At 41.4% G+C, this 20528-nt stretch overlaps 1 protein-coding gene across 5 annotated transcripts in view; it reads left to right on the forward strand.

Annotated features, from left to right (window-relative positions):
* Positions 1-20528, forward strand: part of pax5 (paired box 5) — a 101232-nt gene that overhangs the window by 70792 nt on the left and 9912 nt on the right. For 3 of the 5 annotated variants that reach the window (XM_088624394.1, XM_088624412.1, XM_088624403.1), the window contains exons 8-10: positions 2601-2702; positions 12389-12475; positions 13865-13951. In XM_088624394.1, coding sequence (XP_088480520.1) covers positions 2601-2702; positions 12389-12475; positions 13865-13951 — 276 coding nt within the window. The remainder of the gene's footprint in view (positions 1-2600; positions 2703-12388; positions 12476-13864; positions 13952-20528) is intronic. The other 2 variants (XM_088624419.1, XM_088624425.1) reach the window with 1 other exon arrangement.

Raw genomic sequence — 20528 nt, forward strand, 5'->3', positions numbered from 1 at the left:
ATAAATTGCGACTTTGGCATATTTGTAATTGAAAAAAGAATCAAGGTTATTGTGCCAGTTACAAATATGTTAAAGTGATTGTTTTTTTTATGAATTTAAAAAGCTGTGCTTGCAATTTCTCTGGCTTTTAACAATTATCTCACTTGAACTCTCACATCTGGGTAAGGTCCTGGATTTACATCTCAATAAATGATCTTGCGGTTTCTTTTGAAATACCAAATGTTTCTGCCGCCTGTTATGTACTGTATCATGTTTGCCTTCTGTGTACAATAGGCTTCTAGATCTCTTAGCTCTGTATCTGAAAACATTCTCATGACTGAGTAGACTTCACCATTTAGTTTTGCTCTTCAGACTTCATGATCACTAGAACCTTAAAAACAACATCAACTAACACTTTTGACATTCAAGGATCCCTGAACACGTTGGCACAGTTCAGGAGCTCAGCCAACAGATACATGCTCAAACAAACTTTAATCCCGAACAAACTCTGTGTTTTTTTTTTTTTTTGGTCATTAGGCTGTTTTTCTCATCTATCTGGGATTTGACACTGGGATTAACGCCTTGGCTCTTTTGAAATATTTAGTAACGTTTAATAGTTTGGAGTGGAGTACGTTTTTATTCCTCAAGCAGAACAGCGCCCCAAATCTCCACACTGGGGCAGTGGTTTGGTTTGGAATTACTGGGTCCTGACAGAACAATGCCATCTGTTGGTTTGGCTACTACAGCACTTTCAGGATCATGCTGATTCTGTTTTCCAGCCCCTCCCAGCCAAGTTCTTACCACACAATAATAGTAGTGGCTTTTTTCTTACAGTGATTGATCGGTATTCATGTATTTCTATATACAATATATGCACTGCTAGGCAACAATCCTACACATTTTGCATTGCTTTAAAAAAGTGTTTTTCCTTCTTATACAGGAACGCAATTCTGCAGTGTTCCTCTGAAAGTTTTCTTTTCATTTACCATTTGTTCATTTAATAATTGCAATTTTTTAAAGATGGCAGTTGATCCTGATAGATTTTTCTGCATTTTGTAGTACAAAAGGTAGTCTTTCAGCTTTATGGATGTGTAGGGGGGGGGGGAAATATTGATGAGGAACACCTGAAAATGAATCCATTAGATTTGATTAGTAAAACCAGACAGTTTTGCTACTACAACACATCTCATTGGCATTCATGTCTACTTTACTTTGACTTGCTGTGTTCAGGCTTTTGAACATTCTGATTAATGTGTTCTGAAGTTTAAAAGCTGATTTTGTTTTAGTCAGAGATGTTATACCAGGAGAAAAGACAAGCAGGGGCCATTAATCAATTTTAGGTAGTCGTACTGTAGCATACATATGTATTCATAAAACTTCATACAACAGAATATTTTACTTTCTAGCAGTTCAAGAGTTCTGTGCCAGCACTGTACTACTGTACTAGTTTTGGTCACCTGACAAAACAAAATGGTTTCTTTGTCCTCTACTAGTTTCGTCGACATCTTTACAAACAAACCGCTTGAAGTGATCTGTCTGTGTCTTTTCCATAAAATAACAACCCCAGCTCTCGGACCTTGACAGCTGTCTCTGACAGCATTGCTTAAGGTCCCTGAAAGAGAGCTCAAAGCAAGATCAAAATAAAAAATGACAATTTGGGATTAATCCTGTGATGTGAAACAAAAACAGTTGCGGTCTTAGAATTGTCCAAAATAGAAGATGTAGGTGCTTTTGTGTTATACTGTGCAAATATGGAACAATGTCTGTAACAGATTCCAATTTCCATAAAAATGAACACAGACCCTTACCAGTGTATAATCCCAAGTGCCTGCTATCTGACCTTGGTGACCTGAGGCTGCCACCTGCCTGTTTATTGATTTCATACTAACACCTGTGGCATTGTGCTCTTCCCGTTAGAATCCAGGGTGAAAAACAGCCTTCTCAGCTCTGAGGTCACCGCTGGCCAACCTCATTGTCAAGAAGAGTAATCTCGCTAACTAAATCATTACAGTGATGCGTGTGTTACCACTGTTTTATCAGACTCTAATTAGGCAAGGAAGAGACAGCTGATGTTAATACACTGGGCCAGGGTATTAGCAATAAGCCAAGCGATGTCACAGCTCAGCAATGTGACATTCTTTTTTTTTTCCTGTGTATTTTGCAACAATAAAAAAGGTTAAACCTAAGAACTGTACGTATTTTTCATATTTCCAGCTTCAAAAGGCAATATAGACACAAGCTTTTGAAAACATGCTGTATGTATGTAAATATAAGTGTCCATAACCTATATTTGACCAGTATTTTTTAACTGTAGTTTTCTACCTTTGCCATGCACTATTGTTCTACCTTGAAATATGAATGCAAACACAAAGGCTTGTGATACAGACATCATTTATGTGGTCATCCGGAATGTCTGTTGAGACAGAAAGCATTGTAGATATATACCGTTGCACAGTTTCTCCACAGAGATTTAGAAATGTGTTTGCCACAGTGTGAGACATCCAGCAGCACAGACTCTTACGGACCTTTGCCTGTGCTTGCGGTGCATGATGGGAGCTGCAGAAACGCACGTGGCGGCTGATGAGCGCTCAAGGCGGTGATTTGTCGGTTTGTTTTCTCAGGTCGGGACTTGGCAAGTACAACCCTCCCTGGGTATCCTCCCCACGTGCCTCCCGCAGGACAGGGCAGCTACTCAACTCCAGCGCTGACAGGAATGGTGCCTGGTGAGTCTGACCCCTCTGCTTCAGCCTGTCTCCCGAGTGAGCCCGCTTTCTGCCTTCAGACAGCCCGCCGCTTTAAAACTGAAACAGCGGCGAAAAGACAAGCAAGGGGCGGGGTGAGACAGGAGTGGGAATGCCGACATTTCAGGGGGTGGTTCTGAGAGTAAAAGTGCAAGTGTGTGGGGAGATGGGTTCTACCAGATAAAACATACAGAAGACACTCAAGTCAGTCAAAAAACGAAGACAGATCATAAAGGTTCTGGAGCAAACCAGAGAGCCACAAAAAAAAACAAAGCAGACAGCACTCAGGTTGCTTTGATTATCCAAATTATTTCTCAGTCTTCTTTTCCATTAATACTTTCATTTTTTGATGAAAATCCCCAAACGATGCTCAGTGTTTCAATGAGAATTCTCCTCCTTGGAGATGTGGATAATCAAGACAATTAAAGTGTGGTGCAATGCGTTAAAACGCACTAGTAAAGCAATGAAGAAAATCTACAGCCCGGTGGAAAGGGAAACCAAACTCTTTTTGTCGCTTTCTGATTTGAAGTAGTTGTGGCTGTTCCCGCGCTGTTAGGCTGTGAGTCCCTTTCGAAAAAGCCCAGTCTCAATTTCAGAGAATTTCTCTGGAGGCTGCTGGGCCCTGTGTTAAATCCAAACGGATTTACCACGTTACTGTGATTTAAAAAAAACCTTTGTACACCAGAGAAGTACATGTAGTATTTTGCAGCTACTTAATTCTATTGCAGTTAATAGCTTACAGTAACAGGGCTCACTACAGTATGTGTGATGAGACTCTTCTGACGATGTTACTCCCCAGGACTCTGAAGAGAGTGGAAACGGGTGTTACTTTGCATATTGGGTTTGTCTGGAGGGCTGTGCAGGTCTGGCACCCTGAGGTGCCTCGCTGATGGTGGTTTCTACAGGGGTCCTGACCCACCCCACCATCTACTGGAGAATGTGGAGGAGGAGTCAAAGAGGTGGAGAGCACTACAGTCCTTGGGGTACAATGAGAAGTGTAGGATGTGGCGTTAACGGGGACATCACTTGCTACAACGCTCAAGAGTTTGAAATCCCCCTATTGCAAGGAGACAGCCTCTTGGCATACCTGCAGGGAATCTGAACTCTGTCTGTGAGGGTTCCTTGATTTGCACTTGAGCTACTGAGAAGGGAAAAGCAACCCATTAAATTAGTCTGGTGTAGCTATGGCAGCTATGTAAAATCACAGTCCAGTATCACCTCTGAATGTGTATAATATGTGGAATGTATCCCCTGCTGTGTACATCCCCCTGCAACGGGGATACAGCAGCATCTTGTTTAGATGAGAGAACAACCCCATCGTATGGCTGTCCATTGCTGTCTGGGCAAAGCCAGTGGGCTGCTCCCAGGTCCCCGAGAGATGCTGGTTCCAACCTGGGGTAAAGCCATAAACATGACGGACAGTTCTGAGGGGCGATAGCCTATCCAGGGGGACAGGATAAAGGGATTCTCACCCCTGACACAAATGGTTAGGAACAAGCTACTCAGCCATGTTAGATAAGCTGATATGCTAGCTTCAAGAAATGGTTGGGTGAGATCCCCAGATCAATTAAAACACTGACTACTAAAAGGGCTGTCTGGGCCAAATGGCCCCCTCTCATTTGTAAATTCACTTGTGCATGCAGTGTTTTCAGCTTGTGTTCTCTGATGCGTGTTTCATTGTTCATTCTGAAGCCGTCTGCTGGGTTGCTTTTTGTCAAACCCTGCGAGGATTTCGAATACTTGAAATCCCGGATAAAGAAGGGATTCATTCTGAGTTTGGGACTGTCAGTGACTGGTGGGAAGCAGCATCGTTACTTTGTAGCCTGATCACAGAAATTAAGCAAGGTCAGGCCCAGTCAGTACTGGAATGGGAGACCCCTAAATGGAAGCCAGGTTGCTGTTGTAAGTGGTGTTGGTGGTGCTCTTACCTCTGGACCAAAGTTTGTCCTGACTATTATTTTATGACATTAAAGATCCAAGGACACTATTTGGAAGAGTTGGGGTGTTAATCCTGGTCACCTGGGTGGGTGCTTCAATAATGGATAAGTTGATTCCCTCTTATATGAAAAGCACTTTGGAATCTTTCAGGATGTAAATGCGAGGTGACATAATGTATTCAATGTCTTTTGTTACTAGAATATCTTCAAAAATCAGACGCAGTACCTGAGATTCTTAGGTGTTATTTCTCTTTGCTTTTCCTTTAAGATTAGTTAGGAATTTGCAGCCATTATTTAATTTTTTTACCCATAGAATTTAGAATTTAGCCTTCTGATTTCATAGTGACATATTATGGTTTTCTAAAATATTTTCAGCTTTTCAATATTTGTGAGTGTGATGGTTTAAAACGTATTGGTCAATATAATTGTAGTTCTGTTTAGACACTTTATAAAGTATAAAAGGCTCATATATACTGTAAAGTTTTATTTTTATCATTTGGGACCAGATCCTACATACAGTATATTCATCCATCCATCCATTTTCTAACCACTTCATTCAATTCAGGGGGAGTGGGGAAGACACAGCCCATCCCAACAGGCACAAGGCAGGATACACCCTGGACAGGATGTCCATCACCGGGCACATACTGTACAGACACAGACACACACACCAGGCCGCATTTTTCCCTGAAGCCAATTAAGCTGCCAGTATGTTGTTGTACTGTGGGAGAACACCTGGCAAAAAACAACATGAAAACTACAACTGAAACTGAAAATGGGAACATCAAATGCTGAGCTCCGAACAGATTTTTGACAGTAGCCAAAGGAAAATTTCTAAACTCTTGCTGAAATTTTATTTTCAACACTAGGTACCTAGAATAGACCAACAATAAATAAGTAACAAAGTATATTATCCGGACAGATTTGCACCTGACATACTGTAGGTACCCTGTATGCCTTACCCTGGATGTCTTTCCTTCCTTTACTCAGCTACCGTTTTTCTTGTTTTGGTCTGAAACTTGGAAAGCCAAAACTACTGTCAAGGCGCAAAGACTGGGGGCGTTTTGGAAATTAATTTAACCGCGATTAAGTGAGAACAGCATTCGAAATCCGAAGCCAGGTATTTAAGATGGCTAAAACCTGCATTGAGAGGAAATGGTGGAGAACGATTGAACGAGGGAAGAAAGGTTGACATTCTCCTGGTTCAAGAGCTCATATTTATCGAAAGTACGTTAAGAGTGGCCCAGCTTGTCAGCTAAGTGTGACTGCTGTCAGTGTCGCAGGGGGACCAAGGTCTGTGCAGGAAGTGCCTGCGTGGTAATTGAATTCAAATCAGGTTATGTTTAACCACTGCTCATTCATTTAAATAACTGTTGCCGTTTCTGTATTAGGACTGTTCTGACAATAGCCCTCTTACCCTCCCTTTATTTCTGCTAGGATCCCAGGGGGCTTGGCTTGTCTCTGGCACTTCCTCCTTCTCCTTGTCTGCCAGTTTGACAGTTCTCCCATGAGGGTCAGGGGTGAGGGGGGTCTTTGGGAGTAAAAGGGGTGGGGGGTGCTGGGTAGGGGGGCAGTATTTGGGGGGCAATGAATAGAAAAAAACAGGCAGCACAGCGCAGCTTCGAATATAGTCATTAACTGCACTTGGAAGCACAGCTGTCCTTTCTAAACAGCACTAATTTGTTTTTAATGAAAAACAGGCAGTGATCCCTAACTAATTCATTCATTCTTCCTCAGTCTATTTTATAATGACCCAGACTCCAGTGAAGGGAGTAAATTATGAAAATCTAAAAAAAAAAACCCCGCCGGATCCTGTGTGCGCAGTCACACATATGCACAGAAGCTCAAGCATGGAAACACTTATCTGCACGGTCACACAAATGCAAATGCATGTACAGAGAAATGGAGACACACAAACACAATATAAAAGCTCTTTCCCATCTACACAAAGAGAACAAGAGGACTATGTGTGCAGCAGCAGATGCACCTGCAAAGTAAATTCTATTGGTAGGTGATGTATATCCCAATAGGATCAGAAGTGTAAAAGATCTCATCTGTAATTGTTACTTCCCCTTAGAAAATGCACCAAATAGGCTTATGGGTTATCATGCTGGAGCTCGTAGAAATATACTGAATAGAGTCTAGATTTGTTTTTCGTTCTTGAAGTGAACTGGGACTCTCAGTGAGCTCTAGATAAGGAACAGATTTTAATTCAGAATTATTACATACAGGCATATTATAATGGAGTATATAGTATACATGAGTTGAAAGAGCATGCATACTTTATTTAAGGCTTTAATCCAAATGTTATCAAATGGCATAAATACAAACACAATTCAAACCCTGACATCAGAAGAAGGCTCCACAACCTACTGTAAATGTTGTGTTACCTTTCTTCTCTTTTCAGCATGGAATAAACCTTTACTTGTTCCTAAATTCAAACACCTTGCTACTGTGATTGCTTGAGAGATTTTTAAATCAAACTGTTTTATGGTCAGTCTTTTAAAGATACCACTACAGAAATAAAACATAAATATATTTGATAACATTTTAAGAATCCACCCTTTCTGTCCCAGATATTTCTGAAACCCTATCTCATATTCAGGAGAGCAGGGGTCAGTGTTAACAGTCAGCCCTGCGTGTATGAAGGCACAGCTCAGGGCAAGTGTAGCTCACAGCTCCTCAGTCCAGGTGAAAGCTGGAGCAGTGGTTTCTCAGAGAGGAGTGAAAACAGAAGACCAAGTGAGCTGGAGATCTGTTACAGGGTAGGTGGACACAGTGCATCTCTCTCAGGAAAGCGCAGAGACAAATGTGTCCTTCAGAGGGCACCAGAGAGGGAGAGCAGTCTGAACTTAACTGGACTCAGGCATGTTATAAAGGGGTATGTAGTATATATGAGTTGAAAGAGCATGAACTCACTGTATTGAAGTATTTCTTTAAATTAACTCAGGGTAGTTAAAACACATGCTTGACTTTGTGCCATTAAGGCATTGTTAGCTACTTTCTTCTACTTCTCTGTCATACCATAATTTCTTTGCTTGGGAACCAACCTCAAATGAGGTTATATTAAGTAATTTAAGTAATTATACAAATCAGGATGTTCATTGTATAAAGGTTTATTGCATTTCGGTTTTCTCAACTAAAGCCAACATCACTTACTGTACATGAAATGAAAGGAATTCCTTCGTCCCTTTCAGTCTAAAGTTTCAACTTTTTACATGTATTTCTTAATCTTCTGCAAAGATTTCCCCTAGATGATTGTCCAGGGTAAACACTGTAAACCGAGTCGCTCATTACCTCCAGAATCTGGTGGACAGACACGTTAAATGGTTGCTCTGAAGCGTGGTTCCTGGGGTCTTCGGAAAGCACTTGATATTCATGTATTGATTTTTAAATTATACATCGTTGCTACGCCGAGGCCTTCCTTTCTGGGATGTGTCAAGCACAGACATGATACAACCAAGAGCTGTCAAGCGCCCATCATTCGAACTTCGAATTATTCTCCGTTCTGAAATTTATAAGATCATATTTTAATATCAAGCAGCTGGGGCAAGGAAGTTCTTAAACACGGGGTGAAAGATTTCACAGTCATAGATACGGGTTTCCAAAATATATCCATAAAATGATTAGGGCTCTGGCTGGTTCTGTATTTTAGAAACAGCAAAAGCGGTAAAAAAAACATTATTCGAAAAAGTTCTTGCCTATTCTACATTGTGCATTGCAGAAGGAGAAAATGCTGAACAATAGCTCCCTGAGTAATCTGAGACCTCCAGCCCAAACTCTTCCACAGAAACAGCGAGTGTGTTCTGTTGGCGACAACGTTAGTTCATTAGAGGAAATCACAAAGATGCTCTGTTCCAGTTGCTGTTAACCTTCTGGGGATAAATGCACATATACCGTAGCTTCACTATTTTTATTTTAATTATTATCTCTTCATGAATTAAACATTTATCTTTTTCCAAATAATCTTTGTAAACAGAACCTTTTTTCCCTTATTATTTCAAGCTTCTCTGTCTCTTTTGTTAGAGGAGGTAGTGTTTTTTTTTAATAGTCATTTAGACTTCTCAAATAAAATGTATTTGCTAATTTGTTATAATAAATCAAAATGTGAAAATCACTAGATATTATTGAGAGCTCATAGCTTATGATGTAAAGCAAATGCTATTTCTTTAATGATTAAAAATCTACATGACAAAATGTTGTCAATCTGATTGAATCTTTTGGAGATTTAGAAAACAAAAGCACAAATTAGCCTTAAAGTTAACACATGGATAATTGATAGAGAGCTATCCAGACATACTGTAGATGGACATCCCTAACCCAATCATTGCCTGACCTTTCCTGTGCGGCTACAATTGGTACAACAAATATCTTTCCTGTGCTGTTAAAAGTATTACAGCTCTTAAACATTAATAAACAGTACAGTAAGGACTGAAAAAAACAAGAGGATGATTAAAAAAATGTTAAATATTGTACAGTATGCAAGACGAACTGTGAGAAACCACAGGACTGAATGTGATGCGACGTAGAATTACAGTGTAAACTTTTATATACAAACAAGACGTTTTTGTGCAGTTATTGTCGTCCCTGGGCGAGCACCATAGTTCAAGAAAATTGAACTGTGAAATACCTTTGAAAACATAAGTAAATGAGGCAAAGCGCTCACGTACACATAAAAAAAATCGCATCATAAACCAAGGCTCCCTATTTAGGGGAAACATATTGTTTGACTGGGCTCCTTTGAAAATTTCTATGCATTTGTAATAACACAATTACCATAATTTGCTCGTTACCGCAGCCAGGATCAGTCAAGTACAGCTCTCAACATGCAGAAGTCATTGGTTGCAGTAGGGCTGCTGGTGAGTTAAGTGAGGCCCAAACAAATTAGCATGCAGATGTTCTAAATTTTGACAACAGAGCTGTTTGTCCCTGTGTTGATTTAGATGGGGGGTGCTATTCTCGGCAAGGCACTGCCCAGAAAATTGTACATGCATATTGCAGGGTGCCTGTAACAAAAACATTCAAATCAATCAGTTGTCTCGTGAGAGTTAAGTCTGCAAATGTTATTTTTCTTAATTTGACCACACGCTGACGTTCTCTACCGGCCATTTGAGTGGATGTTCCTGAGGGTACAGGGAAATGCATTGGAGATTGTGTGTTTTAATACACAAGTTACAGTGACTATCGTGATGAAACAAAATTGGCTACGTGGAAGAGAGAAAAAATAAACTAAATATCAATAGCCATAATTTAGGAATCCATGCTTTATTTTAGATGGTAAAATCTGAGCCACAAGAAATCTTGTTTACATAAATATTTCCTACTGTACATGTCATTTTTTCTCACAAAATGAATGAGATGACCAGCCAAGTAGGACAGATTATCCAGCTAAGTGAATGACTAAATAATTGGTAGGAATATTCTGTGATAAATAGTGTAATGTAAAAGGATGCAATTTACTGTTCACTTTAGCGTTAAAACAGGCGTTAAACCATGTACAGCATGTCCTTTTAGGATTGAGCAACATTTAGAATAACTCAGAATGATGTTCCGAGTTATAAAAATCCCCTTGGATAGGCGGCTCTTGTTCAGAGCGCAGGAAGAGTAAAAACATGCGTATTCATGTTTTGCTCTCCGAAGGGACCTTCCCTAAAATAAACTCATTCCAAAGCTCAGCCACACTGCGACTTCTTGCTTCCCTGCAATTTCTAGTCTGATCGCCAGCTAGGCCTCTTGTCCGGACAGTGGCTAGTGTGACTGGACTGCCGTGAGAAAGTTCTGGGCCTGACCCTGCCGCACGCAGCCCAGGCAAGCCTGTCCCCACCGTGCCTGACGTTGACGTGTGTCTGTGGTGCACCCTGGGTGTGTGTGACCTTGACGCGGCGGTGGTTGAGAGTCCCCTCAGAGCGGGCCCAGGCTGAGGCCCCCTCAACAGCCTGACACGGCCCCGACGGCTCTCTTCAAGGTGACGAGCGAGCGAATATCAAAAGGCCTGCGCATTGCTGTGCACCTGCCAACTGTTGAAGGTTATAATTACCTGAGCTGGCCTCCCGGTGCCACTGCGCCGCGGAGCTGCATCTTAACTGGCTCAGCGGACGCCTTCGCCATCAGTCCTGGCCGTGGACCTGCTGTGCGGGCTGAAGACCATCAGCCACCTCAGCAATTTCACCCTCCTCCTCCTGCCTGCTGGCAAGACCTTCTGCCAGGCTGAATACGTTTTCCATACAAGAAACCCGAGGGGGGAAAAGTTACTTGTGGAAGACTGCTTAAACAGACTTCTAAGAATTCTGTAAAGAGGAGAAGAAGAACACACACCCAAAGATTATAGAGTGCTGTCCGGTAAAACAATCATCAGGTAGGATTCAGTTCAGTAGAATCATCAGGTCCCATTGTAGCCTTGGGTTGGCCACAACGCTGACAAAATGTTTATAAATGTAATTAAATCCTTTTTGGGTAGAGAAGGCGTGCGCCAGGTTGATCCTGCTCATTGTTGAATTTGCCACATTTGAGACAGAAAGTAAACAAAGACGGGTCCAATTCTTGTGATTGAGAGCGAAAAGATCAGTTCATGAAAAAAATATCATGGAGCTAAAAAGATTATTATAGTAAAACAAGTATTTAAATATTTGTGTCAAAATACATATACTGTAATATATACATGTGTACCATAAAAGTGTATTTCACAAAACATGGAGGAAGAAAACATTTTGAAAGAGAAAAACAACGTGCACAGCTCACTAAAATCCACATTTTGTTTATCAGGTTTTTTGAGAGATATTATCTTTAACTCTGATGATAGTAGGTGGGTTTTTCTTGTCTCAGAATGACGAGACACATTTTCCTTCTTTTTTTTTTCGCAGAAAAGAAACCCCACTGCCCGTGTGTGACTTTGTGTAATTTATGCCCCGGTTTCAAATCAAAACATCAGGCTCTGTCAGGAATCCTCTTTGACGAGCGCGAGGCCTCGTGCCCCACCGCTCCGCGACTCCCTCAACCCCGGCCCGTGCGGGACACCGTCCTCTCGGGGGCCGGCTGGCGGCTGGTCCTGGGGCCGCGGGGCCGCTGGGCCGCAGAGGGGCCCGGTGTCGTCCTGTCAGCGGCGGTGTCTGTTGCCGCTGGTCTCAGCCGCTCAGGGCTGCAGGAGGCTGACACCAGGAGCACTCAGGCAGAACAGACATAGAACTGGGAACCCGGGCCTGTCAGCCAGGGGAAGAGTTCCCAGGAGAGAGAAGGAGGGGGAGAAGGATGCTGTGAGAGAGACGGGGGGGGTTTTGAGGAAGCGCAGGCAAGGAAAAGGTCTCCGTTAGGGACAGGGAGGGAAGGAAATGTTGGTAATGACAGGTAAAAAAATTGAGAAATGGGTAGGGTTGTGGGGAGAGGGGGCTGTGGGAGAAGGGACTGGAACAGAAAACAGACAGGAAAGGGAGTGTGATTCTGATGGGACTGGAGGAGATGCCACCAGTAATAGCTCCCCTCTATTTGTAATCTAATCACACACGTGTTTATGTTAGAAATGCATATATGATACAGGACATTCATGATTTAATTAAATACAGTAAGGCAGGTTTTTGGGAAACAGTAAAAACAGGAGCAAAGTTTTAGACCAGAATAAGTGGTGAATAGTTTTCTAAACTTTCCTTTTCGGTGTCTTTTATTCTCCATGGCATGATTAGATGCTTCAGACTACCAGCTGGAATAACAAGTTTGATTTTTTTTTTCATCTCATTTCAGGCAGTGACTTTTCTGGGAGCCCATACACTCATCCCCAGTACTCAACATACAATGAGTCGTGGAGATTTCCTAACCCCAGCTTGTTAGGTAAGTGCAGTGGGTTCTGTCTCAGCAGTCCAGAGTATCACCCCACATTGTGCTGGAACAGTTTCTTTCCTCTGTGTGTTTCCTGGCCAGCAGCTAAAGGAATATCTGTGGCACTACAAGTGGTCCTTGTGTACAAACAGAGAGCTCCTGTGCTTACCCATGTTGAGGACTCAATAAAAGACTCAATTTTAAAGACAAATTTACCATTTGGTTTTGGCCTTTTGCTAAGTATACACTATGTTCACACTTACAAACTCAGTTGCAGACATCAACAGGTTTAGGATGTCTGAGATGGAAAAACAGTTCAGGATGATTTTGCCTCTAAACAGTGGTTGGTGTTTTGCACCATTCTATTGAAGCAGCCATTGTAGATTCTGATTATAATAATGTGTGTTTATGTTTTTACACCCAGTCTTTAGCATGGTAATGTTTTGAGCAATGATAATCCCAAAGTAAATTCTGATAAAGTAGGCTGCTATGAAGCAGTGATGTAATAACCATGTTCTCTACTTGTGGAGCTCCTGGCTGGCTTGCATGAGTGTACCTGTGTCCACGTTCAAAACATATTTCCTCCAGACGTTTCACTTTTCCAAGGTGCCCCGAGGACAGGAGCTCCCTAAAGGGGCTTTTCAACCTGAATAGTATTATGCAAAACGAAAATAAAGCAAGAGATGCTGTCTATAAGTGCTAGTAATCGTAACTTTATATAAACTGTCTGTCCCAGTGATCTGCTAGGGGGCAGTGTCACTTTTGTACTTCAATGGACAAAAACAAATAAAGACATGCCTTTTTTGGGAATGCCCAACTGAGTCTTACTAAATCGCTAAGGAAATATAACGAAGATCAAAGTGCTAAAGATGGCGTACTTAGTTGCTTGCCCTTGTTAATCCATTAAGTGTGAAAGGGGACATCGAATTCACTACCACGAGAACGGTTTAACAGACAAGAATATCCTGAAAGGCGATATTCCAGTGGACACTGAATAGTTCACAATGACCTTAAAGTACTCTTGTGGAATTTTCACTCGGGAATATTTCTTAAACGTTAAGGGCAGCCGCCACACTTATTGCAGGAGGGAGGATGTCTTAACGTATGCAGACGCAGACTGTGGATCGTCGAGACTCCATTTTAGGAAAGGCCCTGTTGACAAAGTGTGAAGCCGCGAGTTGTTCAAAGAACGTTCTTTGAAGTCCGAGAGGCTGGTACACGATTCTATGGAGCCGGCAGCAGCTTAGAAGGGGCTCTCATTCTCTTCCTAAGAACATTCTTTAAATAACTGCCGAGGTGAAGCTTTGTAAATAGGACCCCTGGTGGTTGGTCAGGTGCAGGAGAGTTGGCACAGGGCGGCAGACCGTGTGGTTTTCCATTCAGTCTTCTTTGCTCCCTCAGTGTTCCAGCAGGACTATGGCTCGCGCCTTGGCTCAGAAATCGGATGTACTTCGGGGTTTTTTCCCGGCCAGTCGGGCCAGATACAAGGTATGTTGAAGCATCCCAGTGGGGATCCTACTAGCCCTGGGCTGTCGCTACTCTTTGAGCCCTGTGTTGCTTGAATGGAGCAAACAGTGATTCTTTTGTGTGGAGCCAACCTGTTTTGTGAACGTCGCTGCAAGCAAACCTGTGAGCTGACAAAATCACTGCTTTGGGGTGAAACTTGGGGTCTCCCTCAACACCTGGTGGATAGACAGGGGGGGGGTGGGGGGTGGGGTCAACAGAAAGTGTCCCTGCATGATATTCTTTTTGTGTCGACGACGTCACCCCCCAAATTCCCCCCCCCCCCCCAAAAAAAAAATTTTAGCCTTCTTTAAATGGATGTGCCAATTCAACTGGAAGAGGTCTGGACTGTGCCGGAGCTTCAGTGTTCATCATGTGGGTCATCATTGTGCAGGACACCACACCTCTGTCCCTCAGGTGCTGGGGGACCTCACCCAGCTCAGTCAGCCTCCAGATCTGCTAAGCAATCAGCTACAGCAAAGCAAGCCAGCATTTACACTCACACCGCCGGGGTACTTTTACAAAGCTTCTTTCTCTGTGCAAAGCTTTTGTCTGTTGTTTCTTAAATGGGACTGAGCCTCTGTGAAAGGTAAAAAAAAACAAAAAACGTATGATGAACAAAGCAGGAACCTCAGAGCTACAGTAGGAAGACATAAAGCGTGCCGCGTTTTAGCGCTGGAAGCAATCCACATACTGTGCCTGTAATGTTAGTTACAGTAGAGGAAGGTTGACTGTTTTGTTACATAAAAAAAGAATAAAGAATAATATAAAAATAATAATATGATATAAAAAAGCAATCTTAAACAAATGCACATTTATAAACGCTATTTGCTTTATATACTAACATAACGGTACTTTATATTGTACTGCCAAATTGGTAAAAGTTATAACAGACTCCAAATTAAATCATGTGTGGTAATTATGAGCCATGGGCAGTTATGGGGTAGTGTTCTTTGTAATAGTTTCAGCATTTTAGAATAATTAGATTACTAGAGGGCACATTCAGCAGAGTGAGAAAACTATCACAATCACTAGGCGTTCTTTTCAAACCTGTTAAAAAAATGTTTAATCTTGCTCTTGTTTCATGTTAGATCATTTATCTCCAGAGTTTGCTTTTCTTACCAAAAGAAATTGACTCAGGAGATTTTGGAGCCTGCTGGTTTTTAATTCACCTGCCCCCGTGATTTGGTTTCTTTGGCACAAGTTTGCAGGAGGAAGTTCTTCGGGTAGCACGGTCTCCCTCTGTGTGACTGGGAAGGGGAGCCCATTTCTGAGCAGAGTTATTAAACACCAGCAGCCTTGCTTGAGCTAATGAAGAAAAACGATTCGCCAGCAGGCCGTCTGATCCTCAAGCCTTTTCATCATTTTAGCTCATCACAGTTTCCGTGAACGCAAGTGATCAAGATGAATTAGTTTTTGTTTGAATGTTCCTATGGAGGCTGGTGGGAGATTTTCGTAATTTGAGCTGACAGAAGCTTGGCAGCAGCTTAACTTGCTGCACCCTGTCTAGTGTTTTATGCTATCCCAGCTCTCCTCGCAGACCTTACCAAGGATTCAAAGATATCGCCATATTTTGTTGGGATTGAAGGGTGGCATTTATTAGTGGTTTCCATACAGTACAGTACATAAAAAAGTGCTAAAGTGCTAACCCACAACTTGAATGTTTGCAGGGTAACCAACTGAATTGTTGGTTTTGTGTGTAAACACAATTACGGGATTAAATGAGATAAAGAAGATGAAGAAAGGAAATAAGAATGAGTGTGAAGTTGTTATATCTTTACTCTTTGTGCTATGTTACAAATGTAGGGTATGTACTTTGACAAGTTATTTGGGCAGTCATATAGGCATAAAATCTAGAAACTTACAATGAGAGGATCATTCTGTCATATACAGTATAAGTACAAGGCCTAAAATACAGCAGATGGTTTTCACCATACTGGCAAATTACTATGAAGTCTTTAGAAAAGATTAGCAGCCATGGATTTGTAGATAGAAAGAGTAGAAGATCTATAAGAAATAACCTATTGTAAGAAAAACTAGTCTGCAGTTCACTTTGCCTTAGATACAGCTTTAAATGGCAATAATACACACATACTGTAAGAGATACAGTATTAAGAAGAGCTATAGAACAGATTGCAATACAAACAGAGGTAGATACCGTAGCTACATACACACTGTATTATATCGTTATTTATATTATTACACTATTTATATTATTGTAATGTATTATATTTAGTGTAGTGATGCCGTGAAGGGGCGAAACAACAGATAGGAGGCACATTTTTTTCTTCTCTTGACTGAAGCCATTACCAGCTATGCTTTGACCTTTCTGGCTGAGTAAATTAGAATCATTAGTTGACCCTTTTCCCATTCTCCGTGAGATAAATAATCCATTTTTTTTGCTTTTTTCCTGAGGGCAGAATGAACATGTCAGCGAGCAATGCAGGGCTGAAATGATCGGGAAGCAACCGGTCGTTAATGATGGGGGGGCTTGGGTGAAGTGGCAGAGGTTTTCTTCCAGGCTGGAGTCAGACGATCGGAATAATTGATCAATAGTCAGCAACGGATCACTTTGACAATGAAAATCCTCACGGCATTTTTTTCCCATGTAGCTCATGAACGAGTACCAGAGGAACAAGGAAGAAATAGCCTGGAGGAGTGCTGAAATGCAAAGTCCAAAATACTATAGCTGAGACAAAATAAACATAAGTACCAGTAAAGAGAACCAGCCCAGGTAGTGACATGTTGGGTATCCTTTTATGTTGCCATTACAGTAACATGCAAATCTGGGAATTGTAAAATTGGCTTATTAATGTGGCATTACATTGTAATAACATTACAAAACATTAAAAACAATTAGATAAATCTGAATATAGGAGCAGAAAACAGATATACAGTATTTAAAATGAACTTAGAATAACTGCAGATTCTTTTGTTTTCCATGTCATTTGTAGATGGTTCCCTTTGTGGGTTGTGTTGTGAATGTTTTAGAACACCTGCAGTATCACTGATGGAGCATATCTGAAGAAAATAGTGGGACCTCCTGTACCTTTGTGTCTCACTTTCCCTTTGTCGTTCAGTGTGGGCTTTACTGGTGTTTGGGAGGTTAATATGCTTTTTAATTGTAATCAGTTATTGCAAAAAGCATTAAAGCACCCATGTGAAACCAGTAGTTCTTTTGCAGCACCCTGTCCACCTGTTACGTGGTTCTGCTGAGATTGTCCTCCATGAGCCAGCACCTCTAATATTCAGCTTGTAATTCATTATGCTACAGCTAGGTACAAAACAGGGTTTTGCTTTTGCTGCCACAAAAAAGAAAGCAAAATTATTCCTTGTGCATCCACTATCTGCTAATGTCTTCATGCTGTAGGTTTATATCTACAAGTTACTGAAGGACTGACATCAAGACCAGGCTGTCTGGTCTGTAACACTTCTATTTAGGCTTGAGATTTACAGACATTGTAACTCAGGTCACTTAGGTCTCCATTAAAAAAAAAAAATCTAAATAACATCACACATACCCAGATGAACGAGTGCTTAAATATAATTTTAATTGAGAGTTTAATTGGGGATAAAAATGCAACGTTTTTTGACCGTTGAACTCAAGCAGTAAAATAAATTATTTTTTAATCCATTCTCATTTTCCGTCCTCGTAAGAAATTATACTGTACTATTCATTGATTTCTTTTTTTTTAATGTATTACACTTCGCCACAAAAAGCTTTTCTTTATTTTTTACCTATTGATGTATTTGTTTGTTTTTCAGTTATTTTAATGCATACAAATCCCTTATTCATGAACATATGTCAATTAGAGACACCCACAGCGTGCTTGGAGCATTTTCTTAATATGAAGTTCTCTGCTTTCCTGCTTTAGAGATGAGTATTTAGATCACACTATTTATTTGTTTAAGATAAGGATTTCCTAGTGGTTACACAGCCTGATTACAAAAAAGGAAAAAAGAACATTTTTTTCCTATTTAACTGTACAGTGTCCTTAACAATTTGGATTCAGAAGTTGTCATATTACAAATGTACAACCAGTATTTTTTTCTTTATAACGAGCATGTGACATGGCAGTTAGTGCTGTGTGTACCTCATCACTTCTGTTTTTGGGGTTCAGTTTTGGCCTGGGGTGCATTCTGTGTGCAGAGTGCATAAACTCAAGTCTTTGTGGGTGTTCTCTGGGTGCTCTGGTTTTCTCCCATAGTCCAAAGACATGCTGTTCAGGATAATCGAAATTTCTGAATTGCTTAATCTTATATGTGAGAGTGCGTCCTTTAATGCCATAGAATGTGTTGTTCAATATAAACTAGGTGAACACACTGCAGTTGAAAACAATATTGTATTTGTTTTAAACACTCATCTTGTCATCAGTCCTGTGACGTTATAAACTTCATATATTAATATATTGTTACAGTACATACTCTATATATTTTAGAGGATAGTCAACATGGCTTTAGAAAAAAACAGCTTTTGCTTAATTACCTTTTTACTTTGAACAAACAGCCACAGTAATGAACACAGACATACAATATGGTGCATGAAGATATTCAGAAGTCTTTTAATAAAATTCCCCATAAACGATTCATTCTTAAATTACACGTGGCAGGCAATCAAGGAATTGTGTGTGCCTGTTGGATTGAAAATTGGTTAATCCATTTTATATTCAGCAGGTTTATGTCTTCTTTGCCTTTAATGTTTTTTTTGTTATAAACCCACCCAATCTGGAATACCAGTTGGTACATTGTTCACATCTCAGGTCATACTTAAGAACACTACAACCGCACACAGGAGAGATCAAAGAAGTGTAGGCTTTATTTCGTCCTTACACCCCACCCACCTTGGAGTCACTTATTTATTTGAACAAATCATAAGCTGTGATGCAAATGTTTCAACACTGAGTGCAGGAGAGGGGCTTCCCTCACTGCCAGTATTAGGGGCCTGCAGGGGGCACTGTGTCATCAGGAACCAGCAGTGCTCAGTCAATTGTCCACTGTCAGTAGGGAAAATCCCAGTCACAGTAGGCTAGTGAGATGGCCCAGGCATGAACTTGTAACACCTGGGTTATAGAGCTCAAAAAGCACTTGAGTAGGTGTCTTCACCGGTTGAGCCACTATCATTTAATTCTGTGGTTACGTAGGTTCCTGATAAGTAGGAGATAGAATGAGGTTATAAGATGTTTGTACCGTCAGATGGGTGTACCTCTGCCATCAGAGCATCATGTGGGTTAATGTGGTTGAGCAACATCTTTAAGGCTATTTAATTAGCACCCTTTAAGCATCAAGGGGATGTTATTTTTGGAACCTTCTACTGGCACCTTTATGGATCCTTTTCTGGAGGTTCGTAAATAGGTTAAAAAAAATATCATTGTGGAATAAGCAGTGAATTCAATGTGGTGAACCAAGCCTGCAACAGACATTAACATGTTCTCTGAGGTTTTTCCTCATACCAGGATCAGAACATACACAGCCTTCAAAGTGGCAGTTGCTCCTGCTGTCATCAACGGGGGTCACTGCTGCCCATTAAACCAGGTAGCCCCTTGTGCTGGGTTGTGCTTGGGTTGCTGCTTGTTACTTTCAGGCTCTCTCCATCAATAACAGCAAAGCCTTGACTTGACCTGGAATCTGTATGCTGTGGGTCTCGTCATGCAGACTGAGCAGAGATAAGGGGCTTACAATGAATCAGCCAGCTATGAGTAGCCTTTTCTTTTTAAGCAGCTGGCTAACAGCTTTGATTGTGACTGTGATTGTGATTGATTATGGGCAGTAGCTACAGTATGTCACCCTGCAGCTCACAGCTATCAGCTAATCAGGTGTGAGCCTGGCCAGTACCTGGATGGGAGACCGCCTGGTAAAGCTAAGGTTGCTGCTGGAAGAGGTGTTAGTGGGACCAGTAGGGGGTGCTCACCCTGTGGTTTGTGAAGGTCCTAATGCCTCAGTATAGTGATGTACGTGCTGTCCTTCAGATGAGATGTAAAACTGTGGTCCTGAATCTTGGTGGTCCTTTAAAATCCCAGAACATTTCTCAAAAAGAGTAGGGGTGTTTACTCTAGTGTCCTGGCCAAATTTCCCATTGGCCTTTACCAATCATGCCCTCCTAATAATCCCCATCTATGATCTGGGTTCATCACTCTGTTCTCCTCTCCACTGATAGCTGGTGTGTGGTGAGTGTACTAGCATGCTCTTTCTGCTGTTGCATCATCCAGGTGGGGGCTACACAGTGGTGGTGGTGGAGAGGAGTCCCCATTACCTGTAAAGCACTTGAGCTATGGCTGAATCAGATCAGCGAAGAGCAACCACACTGTTCCAGGCCTTAAGGGAATGTCCTACAGGACAAAAGAACTAGATCTTTTCAATCCTGAGCCGAGAAGATGATGAATCAAGGATCAAGATTCCCATCTAAAATACTGAAAGACATTGACAAAATCGACCCAGTGGAGTTCTCCAGCAGCAAAAAGAGGACACTGTGGAAACTGCGTAACACAAAAATACAAGAAACGTATTTTCTCACAGGGTTGTGGCAGTGTGGAATAAGCCATCCAGCCATGCTGCTGCAGCCTAA

This window comes from Lepisosteus platostomus, chromosome 1, assembly GCF_059453375.1.
Source record: "Lepisosteus platostomus isolate fLepPlt1 chromosome 1, fLepPlt1.hap1, whole genome shotgun sequence".
Lineage (NCBI taxonomy): Eukaryota > Metazoa > Chordata > Actinopteri > Semionotiformes > Lepisosteidae > Lepisosteus > Lepisosteus platostomus.